Source organism: Mastacembelus armatus, chromosome 12, assembly GCF_900324485.2.
Source record: "Mastacembelus armatus chromosome 12, fMasArm1.2, whole genome shotgun sequence".
Lineage (NCBI taxonomy): Eukaryota > Metazoa > Chordata > Actinopteri > Synbranchiformes > Mastacembelidae > Mastacembelus > Mastacembelus armatus.
The window spans coordinates 589,162-615,345 of record NC_046644.1 but is presented as its reverse complement, the minus strand read 5'-3'; the positions used below and the strand labels follow the sequence as shown (position 1 = coordinate 615,345).

Genomic DNA, 26,184 nt, shown 5'->3' with positions numbered 1-26,184 from the left:
AACTGAGTGTCATCTGCATAGCAGTGGTAATTAATAGAGTGCTTCCTAATGACATTGCCTAAAGGAAGCATGTACAGGGTGAACAGAATCGGTCCTAGCACGGAGCCTTGTGGATAACTAACTTAGGTTCGTGTGGAAGGTTCATCATGGACATGAACAAACTGGAATCTGTCCGATAAGTAGGATTGGAACCATTTTAACGCTGTTCCTCTGATACCAATCACATGCTCCAGTCTCTGTAATAAGATGTTGTGGTCAATGGTGTCGAATGCTGCACTAAGGTCTAGGAGGACAAGTATTGAAACAAGTCCATTATCTGAGGCTAAGAGAAGATCGTTGGTAACTTTCAACAGTGCTGTTTCTGTACTATGATGTGCTCTAAATCCTGATTGAAAATCTTCAAATAGTTCATTCCTGTGTAAGTGGTCTGATAGCTGCTTAGCAACAGCTTTTTCTAGGATTTTAGAAATAAATGGCAGGTTGGATATTGGTCTATAATTAGCCAAGACTCCTGTATCAAGACTAGGCTTTTTGAGTAAAGGTTTGATTACTGCAGTCTTAAAGGCCTGTGGTACGTAGCCTGATACTAGAGATAAGGTGGTACATCACAGGTGGTACCACAGGTCCAGGAGGTTCCTCCTCATATTCAGGAACTGCAGAACTCTGCTTATTAGTCTTCCTAATTCTTCTCAAGTTTTGGGTTTTGCTAGTGATCTTGTCACTATTGGTAGCATAAGCAGCCCAATCAAGTCCCAATGAAGTGCAAAGGTTAATCCAGTGTCAAGAGCATGGAGGAGATACCAGGAGACCAGCCATTACACCAGAAAAGCTGGACAGGACCAAAGAAAGGCAACAGCAGGAGGAACAGGAGGAGAGCCCTACAAAATTACATCCAGCAGGCTGCTGGTGTACATGATTCTGACCAAACTGTCAGAAACACATTACACATTACATGAGGGTGCCACAAGGGTCCAACTGGGATGAAATCCTCAGTGTGACTGCTGCAGTGGCCCTGGGTCCCCCCTGCCCCTCGCTGTGTAGGCAGTTTCTAAGTGACAAAGGCATTATGCCATTGACTGGCCCTCCCATTCCCCTAAATCCATCTGAGCACCCGAGACTGTCCAGGAGCTCACAGATGCCCTGGTCCAGGTGAGGGAGCTGATCCCCCAGGACACCACCCACAGACTTATCAGGATTATGCAGACGTTGTTGGGAGTGCATACAGACACTTGTTTTTGTTGTTATAGGTTGATCTATGTATGTATTTAACCCATACTGCATAGGCCAGTATTTTCCCATTTCTTGTGTGTGTGTGTGTGTGTCCTCTCTGAATGCTACAATCAGTAAGTGGAGCTGTTATTTGAGGAACCTATAAAGATAAGAAGCACACACCATTTCCTCCTCATTATGTCTGTCTCTTCACTCTCTCCTAGTGTTCTTTTACTCAACACTGAAACTAAAAAGTATTACACATTTCTGAGCTTTATCAGATGGAGCTGGGTCTTACACACTGTGAACTGTGTCATTGGCACATTTGTTTTCATTTTTCTGTTTTTCTGTGGTTAAATCCATAAGTGGTGACATTAGTTGAGCATTGAACCATGTAGCAATGAGGATATCAAAAAATTAGAGTAACATGAGGTAATACAAATTAAAATCCTCAACATTCCTCCCTTAGCTAATGGTTAGTCCCTGTAAATCTGTTCCAATTTCCTGCTGCTCTTCCTCTGTTCAGATTCTGTCTGCAGCCCCTTAAATCTCCTCCAATCCCTTTAGCTTCCTCAGGCAACAAACAGAGGTCATGCTGAGCAGTTTAAATAATTTCATGTGTTGCATGGGAGAGGAAAGAACAGCAGGAGCTGTTTCACTGGGTCTTAAAGAAGTTGTCTGTCCAGTCAGAACACACAAATTAAACTATTTGTTAACCTATTCTTGGCTTGGCTGGATAGCAAAGGAGAGATTACACTCTGAATTCTGCAGGATGAAACTAAGAAACTTGGATTTCCATCCTCTTGATTCCTTTCCCACTTTTTCACTGCACAATAGAGCTACTTGTTATTTTTCTGATTACAGAGAAAAACATATAACCTATTTCACATTTCAGATGTCTGTGAGTTTCAGTTCTATTAAAAAGACAAAGTTGTAATCAGCCCTTCAGGATCATCTATTTTAACTTAATTTACTCTTGATTATCATCTCTGTCCTCCTGTTAATTATAAAACTGTGAGCTGTGACAGCCAACAGACAGCAGAACAACAGCTTATGTGTTTGTTTAAGATAAGAGAGCAGCTGATAATCAACTCAGACTTCATCAATAAACTATGGAGATAAGAGACCTGGGGAGAACAGCTCCCACTGGAAATACCTACAGATAGAGTTTGAAGGTAAGAAGAGCCTGTTTGAAAAATTAATAAATGTGTTTGATGTATTTTTTGCTAATTGAATTGGGTTTATTTTATACAAGAGTTTACTTTCTGTTTCATATTTGTCTTCCCAGAGAAAATGTGTTCTTCAGAGACAGAATCATTCCTTTGTTTTTCAAAAGAAAAACACAAAACTCATGCGACAACAGACCTTTAATAAAAAGGTCTTCTATTATAAATCAATTGACACTCCATGACAAATTCATAAAAACATTTTCATAAAAATCTTATGTACAACTTCCTTCAGACATCTTAGACACACAGAAAACCTTCCACTGCAGTTTCAAAAAAAAAAAAAAAGTTTCAAGAAACAGTTTGAAAAGAGTTTCACCATTTTGGTCACTGGTAAACTGCCGATCAGCTTTAAAGGTTTTAGAGAAACACTGAGACTGAGAATCAATGTGCAAACTGGGAAACACTTGTAATCAGCTTTTTGCGAGTCATGTTTTTCATTTCAAAGTCAAGTCATTTCAGTCAAAGTCAACACTGTAATATTTACTGACATTCAGTGTTGAATCCTAAATTGTTAAAACATTTCAGTGGAGTCAACTGTATTTTTTAAGAGTCACACTAATTTCTAAATATTTCTGAGACAAAAAGAGGTCCATTGGAAAAAAGTGGAATTTGTCCAAATCCACTGGCTGAATCATTGTCTTTGTTTACGGAACTCTTGAGGAAAAAAAAAAGTCTCTTGGTTTAAGTACAATCGGTCACCACACATTGCAGAGGCTCATCCTTTGGAAGTGTTGGAGTCTGAAGAGGATGCAGCTTTTTAGTGCAGAAGAACTCCAAATGTCCCCATAAGCATCTTAGAAGATCGCCATAAACTCCCAAATTTAAAATCCAGTCTTCATGTGTGGAGACAACTCCTGACTTCTGGTTCCAATAACACTGTACTCCTCTTGTACTATTGCATTCAGACAAAATCATATAAATACTTCTTAAATGCACTGACTGGTAAAGTCCAGCAGTGATTTAAACACACAGGAGGAGGAGCAGAGGAAGCAGCAGCATCACACACTGGAAGCAGCTGATCTGAACCATCCTGTCTGCTGATGAACGATACCAACGCACCTCATCCGAGTCATCTGGAAAGCAGAGCAAGATCAAGAAAAAATATGCAATGACTTCAACAACTCAACTGTATTACTAATATCTGCCTCAATTTGTCTTCTTTGTGATATTTTGTGTATTGATACACTTTTGTAATCACCATTTTACTGTGTATGTAATATTTAATGTAGTATTTACAACCACATTACTCCTGTTCTCAGATCTCTGCACTGGCTTCCTGTCACTCAGAGAATAGACTTTAAAACAGCACTGCTTGTGTATAAGTCTCTTCATGGCTCAGCGCCACAGTACATCTCTGACATGCTGGTGTCATATGAACCATCTTGGACTCTGAGAACATCAGGAACAGGCCTTCTGCTCGTGCCCAGAGTCAGGAATAAAGAGGGAGAAGCAGCGTTTCAGTTTTATGCAGTAGTAGTAAATGCAATAGTCTTCCTGATGATGTTAGACAAGCCTCATCTCTCACAATGTTTAAGTCCAAGCTAAAAACATATATTTTTAGTGCAGCATGTGACAACTGAAAGTGTTTTATCTACACTCATTCTCTTTTAATGTCATTTTAAGTTAATTTCTATTCTGTTTTACTGTTTTGTTTTTTTTTGGCCTATATACTTTTAATTTGTCTTTTATTTCTGTACAGCACTTTGAATTACTTTGTATATGAATTATGTTATACAAATAAACTTGCCTTGCCTAATACTTTGGGTTTACATGCATCATTTTGTATACTGGCAGATGCTCATGTGCTTTCTTGGACACACTGTGCATCTGTTCTTGTGCTTTCATCCAGCCATCCATTATCTATACCCACTTATTCCTTAACCAGGGTCACATGGATCTGCTGGAGCCTATCCCAGCTCTCTTTGGGTGAAAGGCAGGGGTACATCCTGGACAGGTCACCAGTCCATCACAGGGCCACATAGAGACAAACAACCTCACACACTCACACTCACACCAGTGGGCAATTTAGAGTCACTAATCAACCTGACATACATGTTTTTGGACTGTGGAAGGAAACCAGAGTACCTGGAGAAAACCCACACAAGCACAGGGAGAAAATGCAAACATTTACATTGAAATAGTTTAATGTAAAGGCACTCTACATCATTGTTGGGGAGACTTTGTCTTGGAGTTAATGGTCGTGGGAATGTTTTGCATTGTGAAAGAAATGCCTGAATAAAAGTGCAAATGAATAGGCAAGGCTTTGTGTTGAAAGTGTTCATGCACAGTGGGGAGTTTACTGTGAATGTCTGGGTAAAATGTGTGAACGACGCAGTTTATGAACAAACATCTGACTGCTGGGTGTCGACTGCCCCACCACGCCCTCAGTGAAAGCACAGAGCTCAGAGCCACACCTGAACTGCTGAAGGGGCAGCCTGGGAAAATACTGACACTTTGATGTCCAGAGGATCCTGTGCCAAACCCTATTACCAGATGATAACAATTATCTAACTGACCGTGATGCATAAAGTTTCAAATCATTGCAAAATGTACGTGTCATGTGCCAGGTGTGTCTTACCACAGTCTTTATGGAAGACGTGGGAGAAGCAGTGGAGCGTGCCATAGCCACAGCGACAGTAGGAGCATCCTTTCTGAACCCACTCACCATGTGGAATCAAACCACAGCTCCTACAGAGAGAAGGACAGGATGTGATTTACAAACATGAAAACCCAGGAAAATCATGAAAAGTTATTTACTGAACAGACTGTTCATTTTGAGGTTTGAAATTTTATTCACCCTGTGCAATATATTTAGACTCCACCACTCACACAGCCCTGTGTTCCTACTGAGACCTGTCCAAATCTCCAATTCATCCACTCCACAAAGGGACAGCACAACCTTTTATGGAATTCTACGTAGACCACAGCAGACTATGCTGAGGATTATTTATTTTTCAAGCTATTTGCTTTTCTCAGTTTTTTATTGTGTAAGTTAACTGAACCAGTAAAGCTTCATATTGCACATATAGAATATGAGTAGGCTGAAAAATATGGATCTCATATAATCTACAAAACTGAATGGGAAAAGGTTGTTTTAAAGGTTTAATATTAATATAATATTGTGTTTAGCGTTTTGTGGAAAAGGGAAATTTTACTGTGTTCTGAATGTTACAGCTACTGTGTGGAGCAATAGAACTGCAAGTCATGCAAAAGTTGCTAAAGACCAAAGGCAGCCTTTGAGATGTATGCAGCTCCAGGTTCCCATCATGCATTGAGTGGTGTAAATTAGATTAGCCCTGTTTTTTTTTTTTTGTTTGTTTGTTTGTTTTTGCCTGGATTTCTTATGATTTGGAAAATTGCTACAGACAGTTCCCATTGTTCCATGAAAACAAGTAACAACCAGTTGGCATACTTTTGACTGCCATAGACAGTAAGCTGCACTGATTCCAGCTGTGTGTGTGCAACATCTGTGGTTTGGCTTTGAGAAGAAAAGCGTTTTGTTTATTCCCACTAAAACTCAACTCGAATAAAAAGCCCCCTGATGTCTTTTCATTTCTGAGTTATTGTGAACAGTCATGGAGTTAATGGTTGAACTAAACGATGCAGCGTTATTGTGTTGCTTTCTTGCGTTTTACCTGATGCGTTGGTCATACTCGCAGCTCCTTCCTGTGAAGAACGGAGGACAAGCACAGAAGCTACCCAGGATGCACGTTCCTCCGTTTTTACAACAGCTACGACTCTGCTCAGCACCTACGAGAAAAACATACATTAGATTTGCAACAGTCCTCCAACAGTCTGCATCAATTTCTTCCAAACAGACCATGGCACTTAGACAAACAGCTGAAATATGAATCACTATTTCACAGTTTAAAGAATTTCCCGTAATCTGCTTCTCAGTGGCTGCAGGGTCTAAACTTGAAATTTCAAAGCATATTGGCTTTTCCATTTCTTCCACAATTCAGAAACAAGCTCTGATTTTATTGAATGAACTCCATTTCCTAGATTTTACATTGAACCAACAGCAGCAGATATATATACAGATACCTCCCTTCTCAGCTGTGACATCCTCTTGCAGGTTCACATTTCCTATCACATTTTGTTTTTCTGCTTCTATTTGAGTTGTTTGATTCACTCAGTTCCAAGTTATTTTCCGTGTGTTTCTCTCTGTGTATTCCAGTTGCCTTTTGATTTTTCATTGCTTTACTCTCGATGTCATTTAGGTTGGATGTTTTTTATATGATCTACAGGGGTTTTATCTTGTTGAGAGGTTTTCAAGTTGCAGCAGGGCCCTTCAGGTTGCAGCCTCTCCCTCCCTGAATCTGTATCTGTGAGATAAACCAGAGTCTCCATCTGGCAACACATTCTTGTCATTCACTGCTTCGCATCAGCAGACAAACGCTGAGAGTAGGAACAAACATTGGACTATAACAGAAAAACACTAAAACTAAACTGACAACGGCCTCAAAACATTTTTTACATCTGTCTGTCACAAATCTTTTATTTTAGGAAGTGTAAGCTCTTGAAGAAAGTAAAAAAATTACCAATTTAACATTTTTTGTAACATTTTTAAGCACTTGTAGCAAAATGTTTTGTCTTATTTGAAGCATTCTATGTGGACTTACTGCCAGTAAGGCCGATGAAGGGCAGGACAGCGCTGGCATCACGGTGTTTACGGTCCCCACTGTTTGGGGAGGTCAGCTGGGTAAACTGACCCAGGAAGTCCTGGGAAGGCTGCTGGGATTTCACCACTGAAGGAGGAGGAGAAGAGGAGTAGGAAGAAGAGGTCTGGCCTCTGTTGCACTCATCTCCCTCACACCCTGAAAAGTAAAAGCAGCAAAATCAGATTTGCATCGTGTGATGACACATGCTCATCACCAAAATGGACTGTGAGGAAGAAACTGGGTGGAGGAGAAGAGGTGGAGTATGAAAACTCCACCCACTAACATTATGGACAGGAGAAACCTGATGTCAGTGAAAAAAAAGCAGCTCTTCTCCTCGCCCCTCTCCCAGCCTCACGTGCGTGTTCCACCCCTTTCTGTTTTCCTGGCCCAACAGTTGTGCAGATTTCTGCTTATTTTGCCTGGTCCAACAGTGATGAGTGGATACCTTTTCTATTCAGATTTTATACTTTAATGCATATTTAAATATATATACACCACCTGCAGCAAAAATGTGTATTATAGGCTACATGACAAGGAGCTAAAACATATTAGCATGGTTCTGTAAACTGAATTTCTGCAATTTCCTGTACATGTTAATCATCTCACACTTAAAGCAAAAATCAGACGTAAACCCAGTGTAGCATACATAACTGTGATAAGATTTGGATTATGTTTAAACTGGAGGATGTGCTACAGACACACTGTTTCTAGTTGCATGAATGTTTGTTTGGAGTGTGATGAACTGACCTGAAGCAGGCAAAGGGGCAGCAAAGTGGAGACCAACCACAGCACAGAGCAAAATCCTGCAAACATGCAAACAATCAAGAAAAGTCGTAAGTGATCAAGCTGTTAATTCAAACTATGTGCAACACGTTGTGAACGAAAACGTCCTTTTTCTCGGTTACTTTCCGTCTTCACTCACCTGAGCAGCTGTGCCCAACTCATTTCCCAGAGAGACTGGGGAAAAAAACTTCACAGTGGGAAAAAAATTAAGAAAAAGAAAATAAACAATTTTTTAAATGTAAATGCTCTAGAGAAATAAACGCCAAAACGATCCCCAGACAAACAATGCTCCAACAAATATTTCCAAAACTCTCTGCCTGGTATTCCCAAATGTCAGAGGAAAGTCAACTCGTCCATAAATCCACTCTGGCCTGAAGGTTAGAAAAATCCAGCTTCTTCGTTAACGAGATTTAAAAAAGAGCTCCGGGCAGGTTAAGCAGCAGCTCTGAGGGACTCGGCGGCCTGTGCTCTCCAGGTGACTCTCAGTCGGGGGGAGGGGCTCCGCGGCCTGTCCAATCAACAGGCACGGGCCGCAAAACAAAGCAAAAAAATAAATAAAATAAATAATGTCGTTTACTGTGAAAGCTGCCCTTTTCAAGTCTCTGTGATTTCACTGGATTAATGGTATTTCTAAAACAGTGAATACAAAGACATAATACACAATAGAAGAACTCATTCATTCATAATTTTCTATTCTTCTCTCTTATGTTCTCCATCTCATCCCCAGCCCTCTGTCTGTCTTCATACACATGTAGATGAAGCTCTCTCACCCAACCTAGCCCACCTTCACATGCTAACGAACCTGCTGCTGAGGAAACAACAGCAGCGACTTGTCCAGGTTTCTACATTCATCCCATCTCCCAGCCCTGAACAGTGAGATCTGACAGTCCTTCCGATTTTGTAGGATATGAAATTTGCTAAAAGACTGTTTGAAGAGTGCAGATCTACTTGTGGTTCCCAGAGTTTCCAAAAGCAGACTGGGAGGCAGAGCCTTTAGCTATCAAGCTCCTCTCCTGTGGAACCAGCTCCCAGTCCAGGTTCAGGAGGCAGACACTCTCTGTACTTTTAAGGCTAGACTTAAAACCTTCTTTGACAAAGTGTATAGTTAGGGCTGGCTTCAGGTAACCCTGAACCATCCCTTCGTTATGCTGCTATAGGATTAGATTGCCCAAGGACCTTCGGTGCAGTGAGCTCCCCTACCCCTCCCCTCCCTTCCCTTCCCCTCTCTTCCTCTCCTCCCCCCTCACATGTGTATTCCACCATTGAATGTCACTAACCTTGCGCTCCCTCTCTCCCCTAGTTTGTGCTCTCTCCCTCTCTCTGTTCTCTCTCTGTACCTTCTGCAGGTATCCCTGGTCCTGGAGCTGTATATCGCTGATGTGCAGTTACTGGCCCCACCAACCTTCAGTGTCTATTTGTTGTTTATTGTTGTTGTCCTTTTCTCTCTCCTCTATCCACTCACCCCAACCAGTTGAGACAGATGGCTGCCCAAACTGAGCCAGGTTCTGTTGGAGGTTTTTTCTTCCGTTAAAGGGAGTTTTTCTTCTCCACTGTCCCCAAGTGCTGCTCATAGGGGATTTGTTGGGTTTTTTGTTTTTGTAAAGTGCCTTTAGATGATTTGTATTGTGATTTGGCACTATACAAATAAAATTGAATTGAAATGAATAACTCAAAATGAAATGAAAAGTCCAAATAATAAACAGACTTTTAAAACTGCCAGAGCATTTCATCATCTCTTCCATCAGAGTATATTTAAACATGACCCTGTTCTAAATGGTAGAGAAAACTGATCTGCAAGTATATTTTTATATCTGCAAGAATTTTATCCATCTTCTATTTCCTTATTTTTCAAAGTTTTCTCTATTTTTTCCATTTTATTGAGATTGTCACACAAAAGTGAGTAAATGTGCACAGGTTTGTAGAATATGTTGGTTCATCTGCTGTGAGTGTTATGTAATTGTACATGGTGAGAGGGAGGAGGGTGAGTTTTGTGACACAGGGAAGTGCAAAACTATTTCTTCTATTTTTCTATTTCTTCTTCTTCTTGGTGTTTTTTTGTGTCTTGGAATCTGGACTAAATGCCTCCCTGCCCCCATCCAGATCTCGTAATCTGTCTCTGCTTTGACCACAGTGGGACAATAAGAGGTGGAAATGGGTATTTTGTAATTTGTGCAGCATGACAATGCAGTCTGGTCTCATGGTAATACACAGCAGGAGAGTCAGCAGCAGGAGGCAAAACCTGATCTGAACACACCAGGAAATCTACAAGTGAAAGCTCACAGACTGCTACAGGACTCAAGGGGGTCACTTTACAATTTTTTTAAATACACTTTAACTGGTTTAAGCATATATATCAAGATTTTTACAAAATGCAGTTTCAGAAGAAAGAAGAAGAAGCCAAAAACCAAACATTCCTAATTTTCCACAATATTTTAAAAACTGAAGTGAAATATGTCTTTCCATTAATGCATTAGACTCCAAGATTGAATTAATTACAATGTCTTGAATCCACTATAGAAACATTTGAACATCTTAATTTTATGTGTTCAGAAACTGTGGTCGAATAAACATTCGACCACATTCCTTATTTTTTACATTTCTCCATTTTTTACACTTGGCCTTTATCTAAAGATGATCCATTTTCTGACATTTGAATCTGAGAATTCTTTTGTAGGACAAACAAATTGAAAATATATGTGTATGATTTTATTGATTTGGTATTTTACACACATTTACCAAAGCAAGTTCTACATAGACATATGTGTATTTGGGGGAAATTCAAATGAGAAAGCAAAGCTGAAAAGATTAGTGCCCTGAAGATGTGAAACAGGGAGTCAGTGACACGTCTCCCTCTGTTGGCCAATTAACAAAACACATTCAGCATAAAACTGACTGCAAGGAAGCTAAAGGTTCAGTTTAATGTTTCCAGGCTGGACTTTATTTTGCCATTACTTCTAAATATAATTCAGCGTAGATGAATAATAGACAGCTTCAATACGATGAGAGTGTTGCACTGTCTTTCTTCTGCACACAAGCAGAGATGTGATTATATGTGTTTGATTTGACGTGAGGCAAAACAAAACGGACCGCTGCAGTGCAAAGTGCTAATGTTAAGTCAGATGAACAGAAAATAAAATGTAAGGGGTGATTTATGATACCGCCTTTCTGTGAATGCTAACACAAAATGCAACTCCTGATAAATTCAAAGTTTTTACATGATGTATGTTCCGTAAAGACATCGTCAACCATTTATTTGATTTAATAAATTAACATTATTATATTATTATGTTTTATATAGATCCATGATCATCTTTAAAATAATAAAGTAAAGTTGCACATCATTAACCAAACCATTAAGGCTGATGTCTGCAATCTCCATCTAGAACAACAAACATGACATTTTCTCATTTTACACTTTCTACAGATTTTGACACATTCTTGCCTTAGTGTCTGTCATCTTGCATTTGCTATATATAATCACTGACCTGCTTTGTGTAGTTAATGGTTTTGCATTTTGTGTTATACAGTGGGTACAGAAAGTATTCAGACCCCTTTAAATTTTTCACTCTTTGTGTCATTGCAGCCATTTGCCAAAATCAAAAAAGTTCATTTTATTTCTCATTTATGTACACTCAGCACCCCATCTTGACAGAAAAAAAACAGAAATAGAAATTTTTGCAAATTTATTAAAAAAGAAAAACTGAAATATCACATGGTCATAAGTATTCAGACCCTGTGCTCAGTATTGAGTAGAAGCACCCTTTTGAGCTAGTACAGCCATGAGACTTCTTGGGAATGATGCAACAAGTTTTTCACACCTGGATTTGGGGATCCTCTGCTATTCTTCCTTGCAGATCCTCTCCAGTTCTGTCAGGTTGGATGGTGAACATTGGTGGACAGCCATTTTCAGGTCTCTCCAGAGATGCTCAATTGGGTTTAGGTCAGGACTCTGGCTGGACCAGACAAGAACGGTCACAGAGTTGTTCCGATGCCACTCCTTTGTTATTTTAGCTGTGTGCTTAGGTTCACTGTCCTGTTGAAAGGTGAGCCTTCGACGCAGTCTGAGGTCCTGAGCACTCTGGAAGAGGTTTTCTTCCAGGATATCTCTGTACTTGGCCGCATTCATCTTTCCTTCAATTGCAACCAGTTGTCCTGTCCCTGCAGCTGAAAAACACCCCCACAACATGATGCTCCCACCACCATGTTTCACTGTAGGGATTGTATTGGGCAGGTGATGAGCAGTGCCAGGTTTTCTCCACACATACCGCTTAGAATTAATGCCAAAAAGTTCAATCTTGGTCTCATCAGATCAGAGAATCTTATTTCTCAGTCTGGGAGTCCTTCATGTGTTTTTTGGCAAACTCTATGTGGGCTTTCATGTGTCTTGCACAGAGGAGAGGCTTCCGTCGGGCCACTCTGCCATAAAGTGCCGACTGGTGGAGGGCTGCAGTGATAGTTGACTTTGTGGAACTTTCTCCCATCTCCCTACTGCATCTCTGGAGCTCAGCTCTTCTCCCACGATTGCTCAGTTTGGCTGGACGGCCAGGTCTAGGAAGAGTTCTGGTCATCCCAAACTTTTTCCATTTGAGGATTATGGAAGCCACTGCACTCTTAGGAAACCTTGAGTGCTGCAGAAATTCTTTTGTAACCTTGGCCAGATCTGTGCCTTCTGTCTCTGAGCTCCTTGGGCAGTTCCTTCGACCTCATGATTCTCATTTGCTCTGACATGCACTGTGAGCTGTAAGGTCTTATATAGACAGGTGTGTGCCTTTCCTAATCAAGTCCAATCCGTTTAATTAAACACAGCTGGACTCCAATGAAGGAGCAGAACCATCTCAAGGAGGATCAGAAGAAATGGACAGCATGCGAGTTAAATATGAGTGTCACTGCAAAGGGTCTGAATACTTATGACCATGTGATATTTCAGTTTTTCTTTTTTAATACATTTGCAAAAATTTCTACATTTCTGTTTTTTTCTGTCAAGATGGGGTGCTGAGTGTACATTAATGAGAAATAAAATGAACTTTTTTGATTTTGGCAAACGGCTGCAATGACACAAAGAGTGAAAAATTTAAAGGGGTCTGAATACTTTCCGTACCCACTGTAATAGTCTTTCCTTTCACATATCTAGATAGCTAGCTCATTTTGTACTGTGTTAGCAACTTCAAGTGCAACCCATGAGATTTGATTTTCAACAGTATGATGCTAAGGAAGGACAGCAGATGACAAAGACCAAGATGACAAAGGTCTTATTTGAAAATTTCCATATTCATGGTGCCTAGATTCCTTGGTGTCTGCATCTATACCAAACTGTGCTTTTTTACTTTAAGAAATATCTCTAATTCTTCTTTATACTTTACAAAAGAAGTCCAAGTTGTTGAATATTAAACACAGTCTTATACAGCTCTGGCTTTGTTTTCATGGATTATCCTCAGGTACTGTACTCACATTACTGCTGAGACCTCAGAGTGCTTTAAACAAGCTGACATTAAATAAAACTTCATATGGACATTAAGCATTTTACTGCATTTTCCTCTTTAGCCTAGTGAGTCAAGATTCATATGTCCACCTCCCACAATCTCTGCTCAGATCTCAGACATTTCTCTGGGACAGCAAATTGTCTAAATTCTCATAGTGTGCACTACAGCCTTCTTTGGTTTACATTGTTCGTATGTGCACATTATACTCTTTCTAAACTGATTTTTGGATGCCTGACCATTGCTGCAACTTTCCAGAAGCGCTGATACAAATTTCAGACCCACTTTGCACAGTGACTGGCCACCTGTGCAAAGAGGAGCTGAACTTCACTCTTTAGCACTGTTGTTTAATTTATTACTCAGTTTTTCACAGTAATTCTTGTTGATATGGACAGTATTGAGATTTAAAAGGCCGTCCTACCTTTCTTGGGCTTCAACATTGTTAAAAACATTAGCATACTTCACAAAAAAATCTTTGAGCTATCAGAAAAATTCAAGTTTCCTCCTCCTCCTCTTCTTCATCTTCTTCTTCAGTGTCTTCTTCCTCTGCTGCAGCATTAGTCATCTTCCAGCTGAGAGTCCATTTGCTCCTTGGCATACCGTCTTCTTCGTGCATTAGTCCCAGGTGTCTCTGAGTCCGGTGCTCCATGGAAAAACACACCTCCTCGTCCTCGTCTAGCTTCCTCCAGCGGCAAATCCTCCATGACTCTTTCCAAGGCCACCACTCCTCCTTTTCCTCTGCCTCATCTTCCTCCTCTTCATTTCCATCTCCTCCTCGGTGAGCTACCACCACCATCCACGACTGGTTCCAAGAGGAGAAGGACATGTTCAGTTTATGGAACTGCAGATGAAGCGGGACATCCGGTTTGCGTTTGACTCCTTTCCTCAGCTTCTTTTTCTCCTTTTCTTTTTCTACAACATTGTCCTCCTCTTTTTTATCCATTTCCTCATGGCTGCCATTTTCTTCTGAAATGGCTGTTACCTCATCTTCTTCATCAGTCTCCTCCTTCTCATCTGTCTCTTCTTCCTCCTCCTCTTTGGTTTTATCATCCTTTTTGTGTACTTTGGCCTTTTCATTGACTTCTTCATCCTCTTCCTCCACTTCAGTTTCCTCTTCTCTGTCCTGTTCTTTCTCCACATCATCCTCTTTTTCCTTTTCTCCCCCATCCTCTTCTATCTCAGTCCCCTCCTCTTCAACATTATCATTGTCCTCATCCTTTTCATTTACTTCATTTTTCACTGGCTTGTCTACTTTGGGCTCCTCTTTTCGTTCTTTGTCTGTTTCTTCATCAATCTCCTCCTCTTCATCTGAGTCACTGACCTCCCCCTCCTTGTCTGCGTCTTCTTCTTCCTTTTCCTCATCTACCTCGCTTTCCTTGTCCTTTTCATTTGATATTTTATCTTCCTCTTCAACTTCTTTTTTGTTCTCCTTGTTGACTTTTTTATCTTCTTCCTCCTCCTCATCTACTCCTTCATCCTTCTCCCCATTATTGTCTTCAACTTGCTCATTCTTCTTGTAAATTTCTTTGTCTTCTTTCTTATATATTTCTTTGGGACACTCCTTGTGTATTTGTTCGTACTGCTCATTTTTACCAATATCTTCCTCGTCCTCTTTCCCCACATCCTCCTCCTCCTCATCAACTCCTTCATCCCTCTCCTCTTCATCATCTACATTTACATCCTCCTCATGGTCCACTCGTTCGTCCTCCTCCTCCCCCTCTGTGTCCATCGTTTCCTCTATGTCCATCTCTTCTTCGTCCTCTGGTTCATCCTCCTCCAGTCGGCCTGATTGTTTAGGCATCCTCCACGCCTCTGACCACTCTGTGCTATTTGTGATCTTGTTCTCCAGCCGTGATGTGAGGAGCAGGTTCATGATTTTACGCCTCCTCATTAACATGTTGCTGTGCTGATACTGGGACTGCTGTGAAGCCTTGCACCACCTGTGGATATAGTTTAGCTTTTACTTTGATGAACAGTTTAAATTTGAGGAGGAAAGCTAATTTCTGACACTATCAGATGTACGTCATCATCTTCATCAGTGCTATGGTAAGTAAGTCAGAAAGTCCATTCACCAAGAAAGATCATGAGAAGCAGGGGGAGCTTGAATTCGTCAACTGAAAATATTTATTTTCCTCTTTTTCCTTCAATCCCATAATTTTATTATATGCAGAGAAAGGATTAGAATTAGCAATAAAATAAAGCAAACCTGTGACAACTGACTGGTTTGTGTTTTTAAGGTAAGGGGATTTACAGCTACTTATTTTGGGATAGTGAAGCAAAGTGTCCACTGAATAATTATTGATGCATGACATTACTTTGGAGTATTAAGCATGATGAAAGCAGCATCAATATCTGGTGCTCACTTCCCTTTCATGCACAGAATTGTGTATCACAGTTAAGAAAACAGTTAAACATTTTTTACAATTATAAAATGTTACCATGACAACATGTTTGGTTTAATTGCAGTAATTCTGATATATGGGGCAATGTACGTCAACATTATACAATATTGCTACTAAGCTCTGATGGATCTTATTCCCCTGGTCTATAGAGCTTCATTGTCATCCAAAAACTACAAAAAACAATTACTGAGCTACACTGTTGTCCTGTATGACCTGTTCCTTATTACCATCAATACTCACACACAATATTTATTGTGTCTCAACCCCACATACACCATCCTGTTGCCACCAATACTCACACCAAATGTGGATTGTGTTGTGTATTGCCACTGAGAGTGCCCCGAACATGCATGATTTACTCCACTGGGATTGGAGTTAAAAGAGTAGGGAAGGAGGGGCAGAGTAGCATAATGTTTGTTTTGGTCTTTTCATGGAATTTGTGCAACAAATATTGAACATCAACAGCCTGATTGATTAAGTGTCCATGGTGTTGTGTGCATGGTTCATACCTTCGCAAATATGTGATGAGAATATTTTTTGTGCATGGTTAGGCATGGGAAGTACAACACCAACCCACCTGATCTGCTGCCTGAATCCCCAGCAGGAGCTCCAGTTCTTCTGATATTCTTCATCTTCCTGTAGAGGAGCAACAGTGAGCAGCCAGGAGTTGGTCCAACCGGGCTGGAACACATTATTTAGTGTTAGCATCACTGCGGTGTTGGTGGTCTTCTGTGATTCAGACAATTGCCAAGAATCTTCCCAGTCTGAAGGCTCCTCCTGTATACCAATCACAACATAGATAACTGTTAACTGTAATAACAAGGGGTGTAGCATTTGGCCTCTGATCTGATGTGTAGCTTGTCTTGGCCTGTCCTGTTGGAATTTGTTTTTATAAGGCAAATAAAATAGAGAACAGTAACAGTAACAAGTATGTTGATCCCCCACCTGCTCCTCTAGTTGCTGTACTTTGTCAAATTTGTTGCTGAGGATTTGCTGGTAATCAAGCCAAATACAGTCCCAGTTCTGTTTCTGCTGTCTGAAGGCAAAGTTCATAAACTTCCAGGTACGGGCCCAAACAGGAAGAAAATATTCTTCTATTTCAGGTTTGCAAGGCAGGTGGCTTTCAAACAAAATCTCCCACTGGAACTGTTTCTCCTCTGAGCGCTCCAGCTGAGCAGGACTCTTTACCTGGAAGACAAAAGATGGGTTATTCAGTCACTTATCCCACTGTTGTCTTTCTTCTCATGAGGTCTGGTTTATCAGGATTTCATCCATTGGCTCAAATATCAACATGGATACTCCTGACTTAATCACCTTAACCTTAATCACCCTTAACCTGTGGTTATGGGTTTTCATTCCTGATTTTCATACTGAAATATGACTCTGCAAACTCTATATCTATGTCCCAGTTGAACTCTAGATGTCTGTAAGCCTTGATTGTTGTTTGGGTTGTTGAAATGCATCCCCAAATTTGGCAATTTTCCTTTTCCTTTGTGGTTTTCTACTTCTCAAGCTAAATACACCATTGATAAACTAATAAGGTTGTTGCCTAATAAGCTGTTTTTCTTGACTCATGAAAAGGTGATGATTTGGAAAGGAGAGATGATTTGTACAGAATAGCAACCCTTTAAAACTGCTCTTGGTATAATACAGTACAGTTCAACAGAAGCACAAAATTCATCCTCTAAAAAGATCATACAGTTGAATCAACCCCTTTCCGAAATAAACTGAACTCCAACTCCAAGAAGGAGGAGTTCTTTCAAAACTTTTGGATTAGACTGATTGTGTTTCAGGCTGGTGTATCTCATTAATCCTCTAAAAAGATCATACAGTTGAATCAACCCCTTTCCGAAATAAACTGAACTCCAACTCCAAGAAGGAGGAGTTCTTGCAAAACTTTTGGATTAGACTGATTGTGTTTCAGGCTGGTGTATCTCATTAATGGACGTCAGGGTGTGTTTACATCTTTCTGTACTTGTAACAGCTGGAGAACTGGCACTTGACCTGCATTGGATTAAATGTTTATTGTAGTTTTATCATAACATCAGAAGTGATGATTTTCCGGCTTTGCCAGTGAGAGGATGCAGAAGAGAGCAGAACGATATGAAGTGAAAAGGAAAAGAAGAGAGTATGCAAGAAAGACTTAAAACAACAAAACCATAGAGGGAGAAAATGAGGATGAAATGATTGTGAGGGATGAAAATGAGAACAAAAATGATCAGAACAGAAGCAGGAAGAAATGCAGAGACAAAGGGAGACAAGCCCAGCTGGACCTCATGTTGTTTTTATTCACTGACCATATAAATTCCAGTGTAGCAACGTAACATTTCATTCAGGAAACTATATTTGCCTGCTGTATCGCTGATCTAAATATGTGCAAATCCCCTGATTGTTCCATTCCATGCCACCGTGCTACAACTCCTGGCATCACTTTGCCACCCCTGTAATGTTCTGTAGATGCAGCACTGCTCTGAAAAAAACTTTATCTTATTTTATAAGGTGGGAATAACACTTTTAGCTTGTTAGTACCAGTGGAATGCCATCATGCCACGTACTGTTTAAGTGAAGCTTGTATCCAGCAATTGTATCAACCATCATATCCATTGCCTTACTGTTTCTTTGGTGCTTAAAAGCAAAATGAGCTATCATGCTTGTTCTTGACCCCACCAAGTCTGTTATTGTGCCAAATTAACTGATGTGAGCATTAGAGTTTCTATGTGTCCAGATGTCCTCATTGGGGGAAGAGGCTATGAAGAGTTGGGTGAATATGGGTGAATATGCTGGATCCCTCTGAAAACAGACCAATGTTGTGGGTTAAGTATTTAATAAGAAGCTATGTCAGTCTCAGTACCTGTTTCCAGGAATGAGTCCATTTCTCATGAAGACACATCAATTCAGCCAGTGATCCAGACCACGTTCGTTTGTATCTTCTGTTATTAGTCAACTTTATGGTTGTAAATCCTGGAATTCTGGTTTTCATCTCTTTCGTCTTCAGGTAAAGATACTTTGGAGGCTTCAGGCTCATCCAGGACTCTCTCCAATGCAGCTTAAACATATCCACGTTCACTTTGCGCTTTGGCCTGCGAGGTCCAGAAGAAGCTTTTCTCCTGGGAGAGGGCGGAGGAAGAGCAGGCTCATGTTTGATTCTGGGAGGAGGAGGGACAATTTTGAATTTAATTTTTGGCTTGGTTTCTTCTTCATTTGTGCTGTTGGTGAGCTTCTTCAAGTCTGACAACTTGTCTCCATGGGAAATAATCAAATGATAAGTCCACTTTGAGAAAAGTCTGCAGATACAAAAACATATAAAATCAGTCCATATATTGTTAGAATGAATGAATATAGTAAAACGTAACACTGGCAAGTATGCAGTATGCAGCACCATCACATTTCCTGATGTGTCATGATTTCTGCCTCAGCCCTGTTTATTTTAGCTTTTCTCCTGGTCTCCTGCCTTTCTGTATTCATCCACCTGTGCCCCTGGAATTTCACATATACTTAAAATATACTTATATATATACCTATACTTATATCTTCATGCATTCTCCACTGTTGGCTAGTTATTGCTTGTTGTTCTGAAATCATCCCCCTAGGCAGTGCTTTCACTCAGCTGGCTCCATATACTGTTTCAATACTGTGCCAGTTGAGATTAGGAAGAAAGTTCAAACTTTCTGAGATCAAATGAGGGAGCAGAAGACACATTTGACAATAACATAATTGTTACAGAAACTGTTTTGCTGTTTTTGAGGTCAGGTTTGGGTTATTTGTGCAAGGTTGTGTTATTTGTCCACTTCTCTGTAAACTGTGGTTGGGGATTAAGTCATTAGCTTGATTTGTTGTTATTTTCGCCATCACATGCTAAATTGTGATATGTGTGAGAAGAAGAAAAAAATAAATAAATAAAAACCTTACACCCACTTCTGCTCCACTCTCTGGATGCCTGCAGCCACAGGTTGGCATTATTTTCTGTATTTTTATAATAATGTTGAAGTTTTGCATAACAATTGTAATCCAAAAACAATTAAAACATAATGTTTTCTCACAGTTTGACACTCTTTTCTTTCCATTCAGCCTCCTGTTTGCACTGGGCTGCAATGTTCTGAGCTCTCTTCTCCCACTGGTCTCTCAGCGGTGCATTGCTGAACGTCCTCTCCTGTTTGTTTGACAGCATCCTGAGGTACACAAACAAATAGCAAATAGCAACAAACATTTCACTAACAATATTTCTCCAGTGTAAATTACATTTCTCCTGTCTGTATGTGATGTGTTCAAGAGTTGGTGAAGAATCTCCAGACATTTACTGCCTCTGTCTCCTCAGATCCTCTATGTGAACCCTGGGCTAAAGACTTACACTATATCAGAAGAGCTTTGAGACAAGGCCCATGCACAGGTTCATTCTTGTTCTACTAACACTCGTTATCGACTTATACAGTATACAGTGGGACATGCAGGGGCATGTTTACATAAGTCACAGGTCCATCTCAGGGTTAATTCTAGAAATATGAGTATGATGCTACTACTGCAACTATTTTAAGATATGGATAAGTGTTTGGTACATGCGTATATGTGAGACGCAAATTTTGCTAAGTGTCAGGTATCATTTGAAAGATGTTAGTGATAATAGAAATCTAAGTCTCGTTAGAAGACTGAAAACCCAAATTTTTAATGAAGAAATGTCAGACCATCCTTCAATACATCAACAAACTTGTTCCTGATAAGATGCTGTATCTCATTATCATGATAAATATGACTGTGTCTATAGGCAGTAGGTTTTAAGTCCAAGTAAGGTAACTGTCAGAGAGATAATGTGAAACTAATAGAAACTGATCTAAAGTTTATGGAGGATATGGAAAAGACATCTATTATTGTTATTGTTAATTATTACTATTACCGTTATATAGTTGTTTTAGTCAGTGTCCATATTAGACAGGTGAAAAGTCTCTGGGACTCTGTGTGAAATCAGATTTTAATTTTGGTCACAGACTCTAATATAGACAGTGGACACTGGTACTTAGCAGTGTCTGTGTTGATAAATGAAGTTGACTTGGACAAATGAAATTGAGTTTAAAATTAGGAAATGAGATCAGGCCTCCTTCACCACCTCCCTGCACATTATGTTATTAGGAAAGCCCCAAGTGAAAACTGCTGAGAATCAAATAACAGTGACCTCAAGTGTTTACAGCTGTAGATATGAACTTTATCTGACAGAAATTACTTGCAGTGCAATATCCACTTTCATTTTATCTACATCAAAGTAAAACTACAATATTTCCCTAACCACAGGGATGTGTTCTATCGCCTGTTCTGTTTATTCTCTTCACTAAGTTAATTTATACATATTTCAAATTATTTAAATATGCTGACGATATGGCTCTAGTTGGTCTCTTGCATCAAAACAATCCTTCAGTCGAGGGGGTCTATTTAGACCACACAAAGGCTCTCCAAAGCAGGTGTAACACAAGCCAGCTTCAAATAAATGTAGCCAAAACAAAGGAATTAGTTATTTGTTCCAACGGTACAAACCTACAGCCTGTCACACTGGTTTGAGTGTAGAGATTGTCAGTCGCTTTAAGTATCTTGGTATCTTGGTAAGTATCTTACTAGACTCTCAACTCAACTTGCAGAGCAACACTGAGTCAAAAAATGCTCTCAGCGGATGTATCTCCTGAGAAAGCTTGGCAGTCTCAGGGTCTGTCCATAGATTCTGGAGGTGGTCTACAAACCACAACCTGACCACAGGAGTCTGAATGGGAACCTTGCCCTTTGTACACCCACCATCTACCCCCTAAATTCAGAAAAATCATCTGTGGGAAATTAGGGTTGAATAAAGCCTGGGAATGGGCTAAAACAAATGTAGTCTCATCTCCTGGGAAAAAATGTTTTAAAATATATAGATGATTCAGCAAGGTAATTCTACATCTTTCAGTGGATTTTTTTTCAATTGTGACAGTTCCCCCTCCTTCCAGTCTTTGTGCTAAACTAGGATGTCCGAGGGTAGGAAGTCAGCTAGCAAGTTTATTTTCCAAAATTGAAGAAATCCTATCATAAAAGCAGCAATATTAAAGTAAGTATGTTTATCATATGTCCAGCTGAGAGATTCATCATTGTTCAGCTCAGTTTAACTTGCTCACTTGTTGCTCATTTGTAGCCCATTGGCTTGGTAGGCTTGACTAAACTTTATATCACAGAACTTCTTGTTCTATTATTTTTGTTCTCTTTTGTTTTTCTTGTGTACTGAAATATCATTACATGAACTGTTACATTCTCTGGAGAGCTCAAGCACTGTCACATGGCAACCAAAAATTGTGTTAAGACACCACAGGTGAAAGTGTTTTGACACACATTATATGCCACTGTGCCTGGGGCCGTTAAAAGGGCTTTGAGCAGCTCAGCCATGTGTCTTGCACATTGTAGTAGTTGCTCTAGACTAGTAGCCTTGCCCTCGGTACAAGGACTGCTAATCTAGTTTCTACATGATTAAAAAACAGTTTTAAAATATTATATTTAAACCACCGTTTACAAATTCATGTACAGTAAATTGCAATAAAAAATAGTAAATCAGTCCTTACCTGATGTCTTTCTGTCTTTCTCACAGTCTGTGTTTATTTCCCCTGCTGTATCTGTACTATAACAGTATATGTTAAAGTGAACTACAATTAAAGTCCAATATCTGTCTGTCTTTCACCGGACCTGTCTATCTTTAACCTTAACAGTTACACTAGTACCTGTCTGTCTCTCAGCCTGTCTCTTTCTCTCTGTGTGTGACTGTCCATAGTGTGTTTCAGCTTACGCCCAGTCTGTCCTGTATATCGGCTCAGTGGAGAGCAGGTTACCCTCCTTGCTATTTTTACATTATATGTTAACAGATACAGAGCTGCAGCTCTAAATTTAGTGTTAGTGTCTGGGTGAGGCAGTGCCACACACAGTGAGAGTAGCAGGGAAATTACTCAAATTCAAATTACAGGGGAGTGGGTAAGCGTGACTTATCAGTTGAGAAAGAACAAGAATGTGGAGCCAATTTTACAGGAACGATATTTAAAGACTGTAAACTATATTTTTGGAGAAGAGAGGTCCTCTTACAGTCTATCCAAAAATTGATATGTAATAACTGGCAATAACTGGCAATCTGCTCACTGAAAGAACAGCAAAAAATGCCTGCTGACACAAGAACAATAAGTGTCCATGTGGTGGCTTTTGAGATGTACCTGCTTTTATCTTTGCTTCCTAGGGAAAAAAATGCAGTGAAATCCCCTTCATTACTACATTAGTACTGTGGAATGATTAACTAAATGAAATTGAAACTGAATCTAAACATATTGACTGCCTGAACCTTTTGCACAAAATGATGCACATAAAAGAACATGTTAGTGTAGCTGGATTAGAGAAGGATGGAATGAGCACTTTAATTCAATTCAATTCAATTCAATTCAATTTTATTTGTATAGCGCCAAATCACAATACAAATCATCTCAAGGCACTTTACAAAAACTAAAACTAAAAACCCAACAATTCCCTTATGAGCAAGCACTTGGCGACAGTGGAGAGGAAAAAACTCCCTTTAACGGAAGAAAAAAAACCTCCAGCAGAACCGGGCTCAGTTTGGGCGGCCATCTGCCTCGACCGGTTGGGGTGAGTGGATAGAGCAGAGAGAAAAGAACAGCAACAATAAACAACAAATAGACACTGCAAGTTGGTGGGGCCAGTAACTGCACATCAGCGATAAACAGCTCCAGGACCAGGGACACCTGCAGAAGGTACAGAGAGAGAGAGAGAGAGAGGGAGGGAGAGAGCACAAACTAGGGGAGAGAGAGAGCACAAGGTTAGTAACATTCAATGGTGGAATATACATGAGGTGGGAGAGAAGGGGGGGGGGGGGGGGGAGCTCAGTGCACCAATGGTCCTCGGGCAGTCTAGGCCTATAGCAGCATAACTAACTAAGGGATGGTTCAGGGTTGCCTGAAGCCAGCCCTAACTATATGCTTTGTCAAAGAGGAAGGTTTTAAGTCTAGCCTTAAAAGTACAGAGAGTGTCTGCCTCCTGAACCCAGGCTGAGAGCTGGTTCCACAGGAGAGGAGCTTGATAGCTAAAGGCTCTGCCTCCCATTCTGCTTTTGAGAACTCTGGGAACCACAAGTAGGCCTGCACTCTGAGAGCGAAGTGGTCTATTGGGATAATATGGTACTATGAGGTCTTTAAGGTATGAAGGAGCTTGATTATGAAGGGATTTGTATGTGAGAAGAAGGATTTTAAATTCTATTCTATATTTTACAGGGAGCCAATGAAGAGAAGCCAATATAGGAGAAATATGATCTCTCTTGCTAGTTCCTGTCAGGACTCTGGCTGCGGCTTTATCTTTTGAATCTATGCTAAAATCTTATCTGCTATCAAAGTCATCCAGTTGGTCTGCTTTTCTTTCATATCACAAACTGCAACAAGAATTGCACTGCTAAACCTGAAGCTAAGCACTATTTCTAAGCATTTCAAAAGTATACTGGGCATCTGGAATTAATCACAAATATTTCTTCATCCTCTTTGCCCCCCTCCAGATGGTGGCACCCTATGCAACAACCTATCTATGCCTAAAAATGACCCTGCTGATAGGGCTGTATGTGAATCCATCCACCTCAATTTCAGTTTTAAATAAAGTGATTTGTCTGTTTGTTTACAACTTAGCTGATCATCTAGATGCTTGTATTTCTTGCTCCATTTAATTTCTTTGTAATGATGTCATAGATGATGGGTTTTCTGAGACAACTTGAGTATAATGGTATGATTACTTAAAGAAGTTATATACAAAACAATAAACTGTAACTCTTTTAAGACTTTAGACTACTGGTTTTTCACCTTATAATACACCACGGTATGCTTCATTTCGGGTCTTGTTTCAAGTTGCTCATCATTATTTACAGCAAATGAAACCCAGCTAGAGTATGCTAGTAAACAACTATTCCTTCACCTTACACAGGGATAATAAATAAAGCCACATGGCTCAGGGTAGTGCAGCATGACTCAGCAGAATAAACAACCCAATTAATGGGTTCCCTGCCTCATCCATGTGAATGCTCTTGCTCATTTGTGAACCCTGAACAGCCTAACCAATAGATCAACTGGAGAAGTGAACCAAACAGATGTATATACACAGGTAAATGTGATTTACTGAACTTTCTAAATATATACTAAACCAGGAGAAATGTTGCTACTGCTGTTTGTGAATTATTTTTCTGGCAGGTCAGACTCCTTCACCAGTAACAGGATCCTGAGTCGACCTGCTGCTGATGACAGAGAACTGCAGCAGGTCCACTCAGGCTGTGACCAGCAGATCTCAGGCAGGTTTCACTACTATTTTTACACCAAGCACACTGAATCAAAGTGCAGAAATCTATCCTGAGATCATGCATACAGTGACTTGCAAAAGCTTTCAACCCCCACACTAAATAAATACATTTTTCATATATATATGATATTTTAATTTACAAGTATAATACCTTTAATTAATTGAAATAAGTAACATGCATTTAAGCAAACACATTTATAAGAAAAACAATGAATGGAATACGCTGTTGTAAAAAAGTATTCACCCATTTTCACCTTAGTTAAGCTCACCTGAATAAGGTACATAGTGTTTAGACACACATACACACAATATAATTAGTGTGGATGCCACTGCAATGAATGAGTGAAACAGAAGTTGCATTAGCATTATCACTGTAGGGTGAACAGTCTACTTTTCTCACCTGATTCTGGCTTGCTCTGTCTCTCTCTCTTTCTGCAGTCTCTCTCTGCTTTCTTCCTTAATCCTTATTTTCACATTTTTCTAGTTGAATGCAAGGTTGCAGTGAACAGTGCAGTCAAGTAACAGCATTTTGACGTTATATTCTCACCAGACCCTGGCTGTCCTTTCTCACGTGTCCATCTATGGAAAAAAAGATGTTTTTTCTATTGCAAAGATGAGTGAAGGTTTTGTTCCACGGCACAGTCCATAAATTTACACTAATGTAAATATACCATAGAGCCAAATTCAAAGTTACAATAAAAAAAATGTAACTACTTTAAAGCAGAGATAAACCACAATATGAGTGGTTTGTTTCATTTTAAACCTAGACACCATGTGGCACTACAGCCACATCTGATATTCATATAATTATATATAATTGAGCTATCTCAAAGTCATAAGACAAATTCATATGTTAACTAAGAAGAATGTATATAATTACAATGCTTTGTCATATTGTATGCTATTGCTAGTTTCCTATATAAAATCAGTGCATTGTTAGCTCCTTGCCTGTGTGTTGGCAGACTAGCTCAGAGAGCTAACATCAGCTGACAAGCTAACTTTCACAGTATTCATACCGCAAAACTATAACAACACACTTTCTGAGTCACCTAATAAAAACTTGTTCGGCCCAACATTATTTGCCACATTTTTC

The 26,184-nt window shown here is 39.8% G+C and overlaps 2 protein-coding genes across 4 annotated transcripts; both read right to left on the bottom strand.

Moving 5' to 3' along the window:
- Positions 1 to 2,561: 2,561 nt before the first annotated feature.
- On the bottom strand, positions 2,562 to 8,892 carry LOC113124704 (teratocarcinoma-derived growth factor 1-like). Of its 2 annotated transcripts, none has more exons than XM_026297772.1 (6): positions 8,022 to 8,892; positions 7,847 to 7,902; positions 7,061 to 7,255; positions 6,074 to 6,188; positions 5,017 to 5,126; positions 2,562 to 3,511 (listed from the first exon to the last, which is right to left on the bottom strand). In XM_026297772.1, exons 1-6 carry the CDS (start codon positions 8,042 to 8,044, stop codon positions 3,399 to 3,401), a joined length of 612 nt encoding a protein of 203 aa, XP_026153557.1. In that variant the 5' UTR covers positions 8,045 to 8,892; the 3' UTR covers positions 2,562 to 3,398. The 2 variants fall into 2 exon arrangements, with proteins under 2 accessions (XP_026153557.1, XP_026153558.1); XM_026297773.1 differs by having other exon boundaries at positions 2,562 to 3,330.
- Positions 8,893 to 12,874: 3,982 nt separating this feature from the next.
- On the bottom strand, positions 12,875 to 22,556 carry LOC113124179 (golgin subfamily A member 6-like protein 22). Of its 2 annotated transcripts, none has more exons than XM_026296677.1 (6): positions 22,328 to 22,556; positions 19,802 to 19,930; positions 18,613 to 19,045; positions 16,707 to 16,949; positions 16,339 to 16,538; positions 12,875 to 15,299 (listed from the first exon to the last, which is right to left on the bottom strand). In XM_026296677.1, the coding sequence occupies exons 2-6, from the start codon at positions 19,927 to 19,929 to the stop codon at positions 13,853 to 13,855; spliced, it is 2,451 nt and encodes an 816-aa protein (XP_026152462.1). In that variant the 5' UTR covers position 19,930; positions 22,328 to 22,556; the 3' UTR covers positions 12,875 to 13,852. The 2 variants fall into 2 exon arrangements, with proteins under 2 accessions (XP_026152462.1, XP_026152463.1); XM_026296678.1 differs by having other exon boundaries at positions 16,339 to 16,442.
- Between the last annotated feature and the right edge of the window lie 3,628 nt (positions 22,557 to 26,184).

Excerpts from the sequence above, each read along its gene's own strand:
- LOC113124704 (XM_026297772.1), bottom strand. The coding sequence starts at position 8,044 with ATGAGTTGGGCACAGCTGCTCAG. Across the intron at positions 6,189-7,060 it reads CTTCATCGGCCTTACTGGCA|GTGCTGAGCAGAGTCGTAGC; the intron begins GTAAGTCCACAT and ends TTTTTCTCGTAG. Across the intron at positions 5,127-6,073 it reads GAGTATGACCAACGCATCAG|GAGCTGTGGTTTGATTCCAC; the intron begins GTAAAACGCAAG and ends TTCTCTCTGTAG.
- LOC113124179 (XM_026296677.1), bottom strand. The coding sequence starts at position 19,929 with ATGCTGTCAAACAAACAGGAGAGGACGTTCAGCAATGCACCGCTGAGA. Across the intron at positions 16,950-18,612 it reads GGACTCATTCCTGGAAACAG|GTAAAGAGTCCTGCTCAGCT; the intron begins GTACTGAGACTG and ends TTTGTCTTCCAG. Across the intron at positions 15,300-16,338 it reads GGATTCAGGCAGCAGATCAG|GTGGTGCAAGGCTTCACAGC; the intron begins GTGGGTTGGTGT and ends CTATATCCACAG.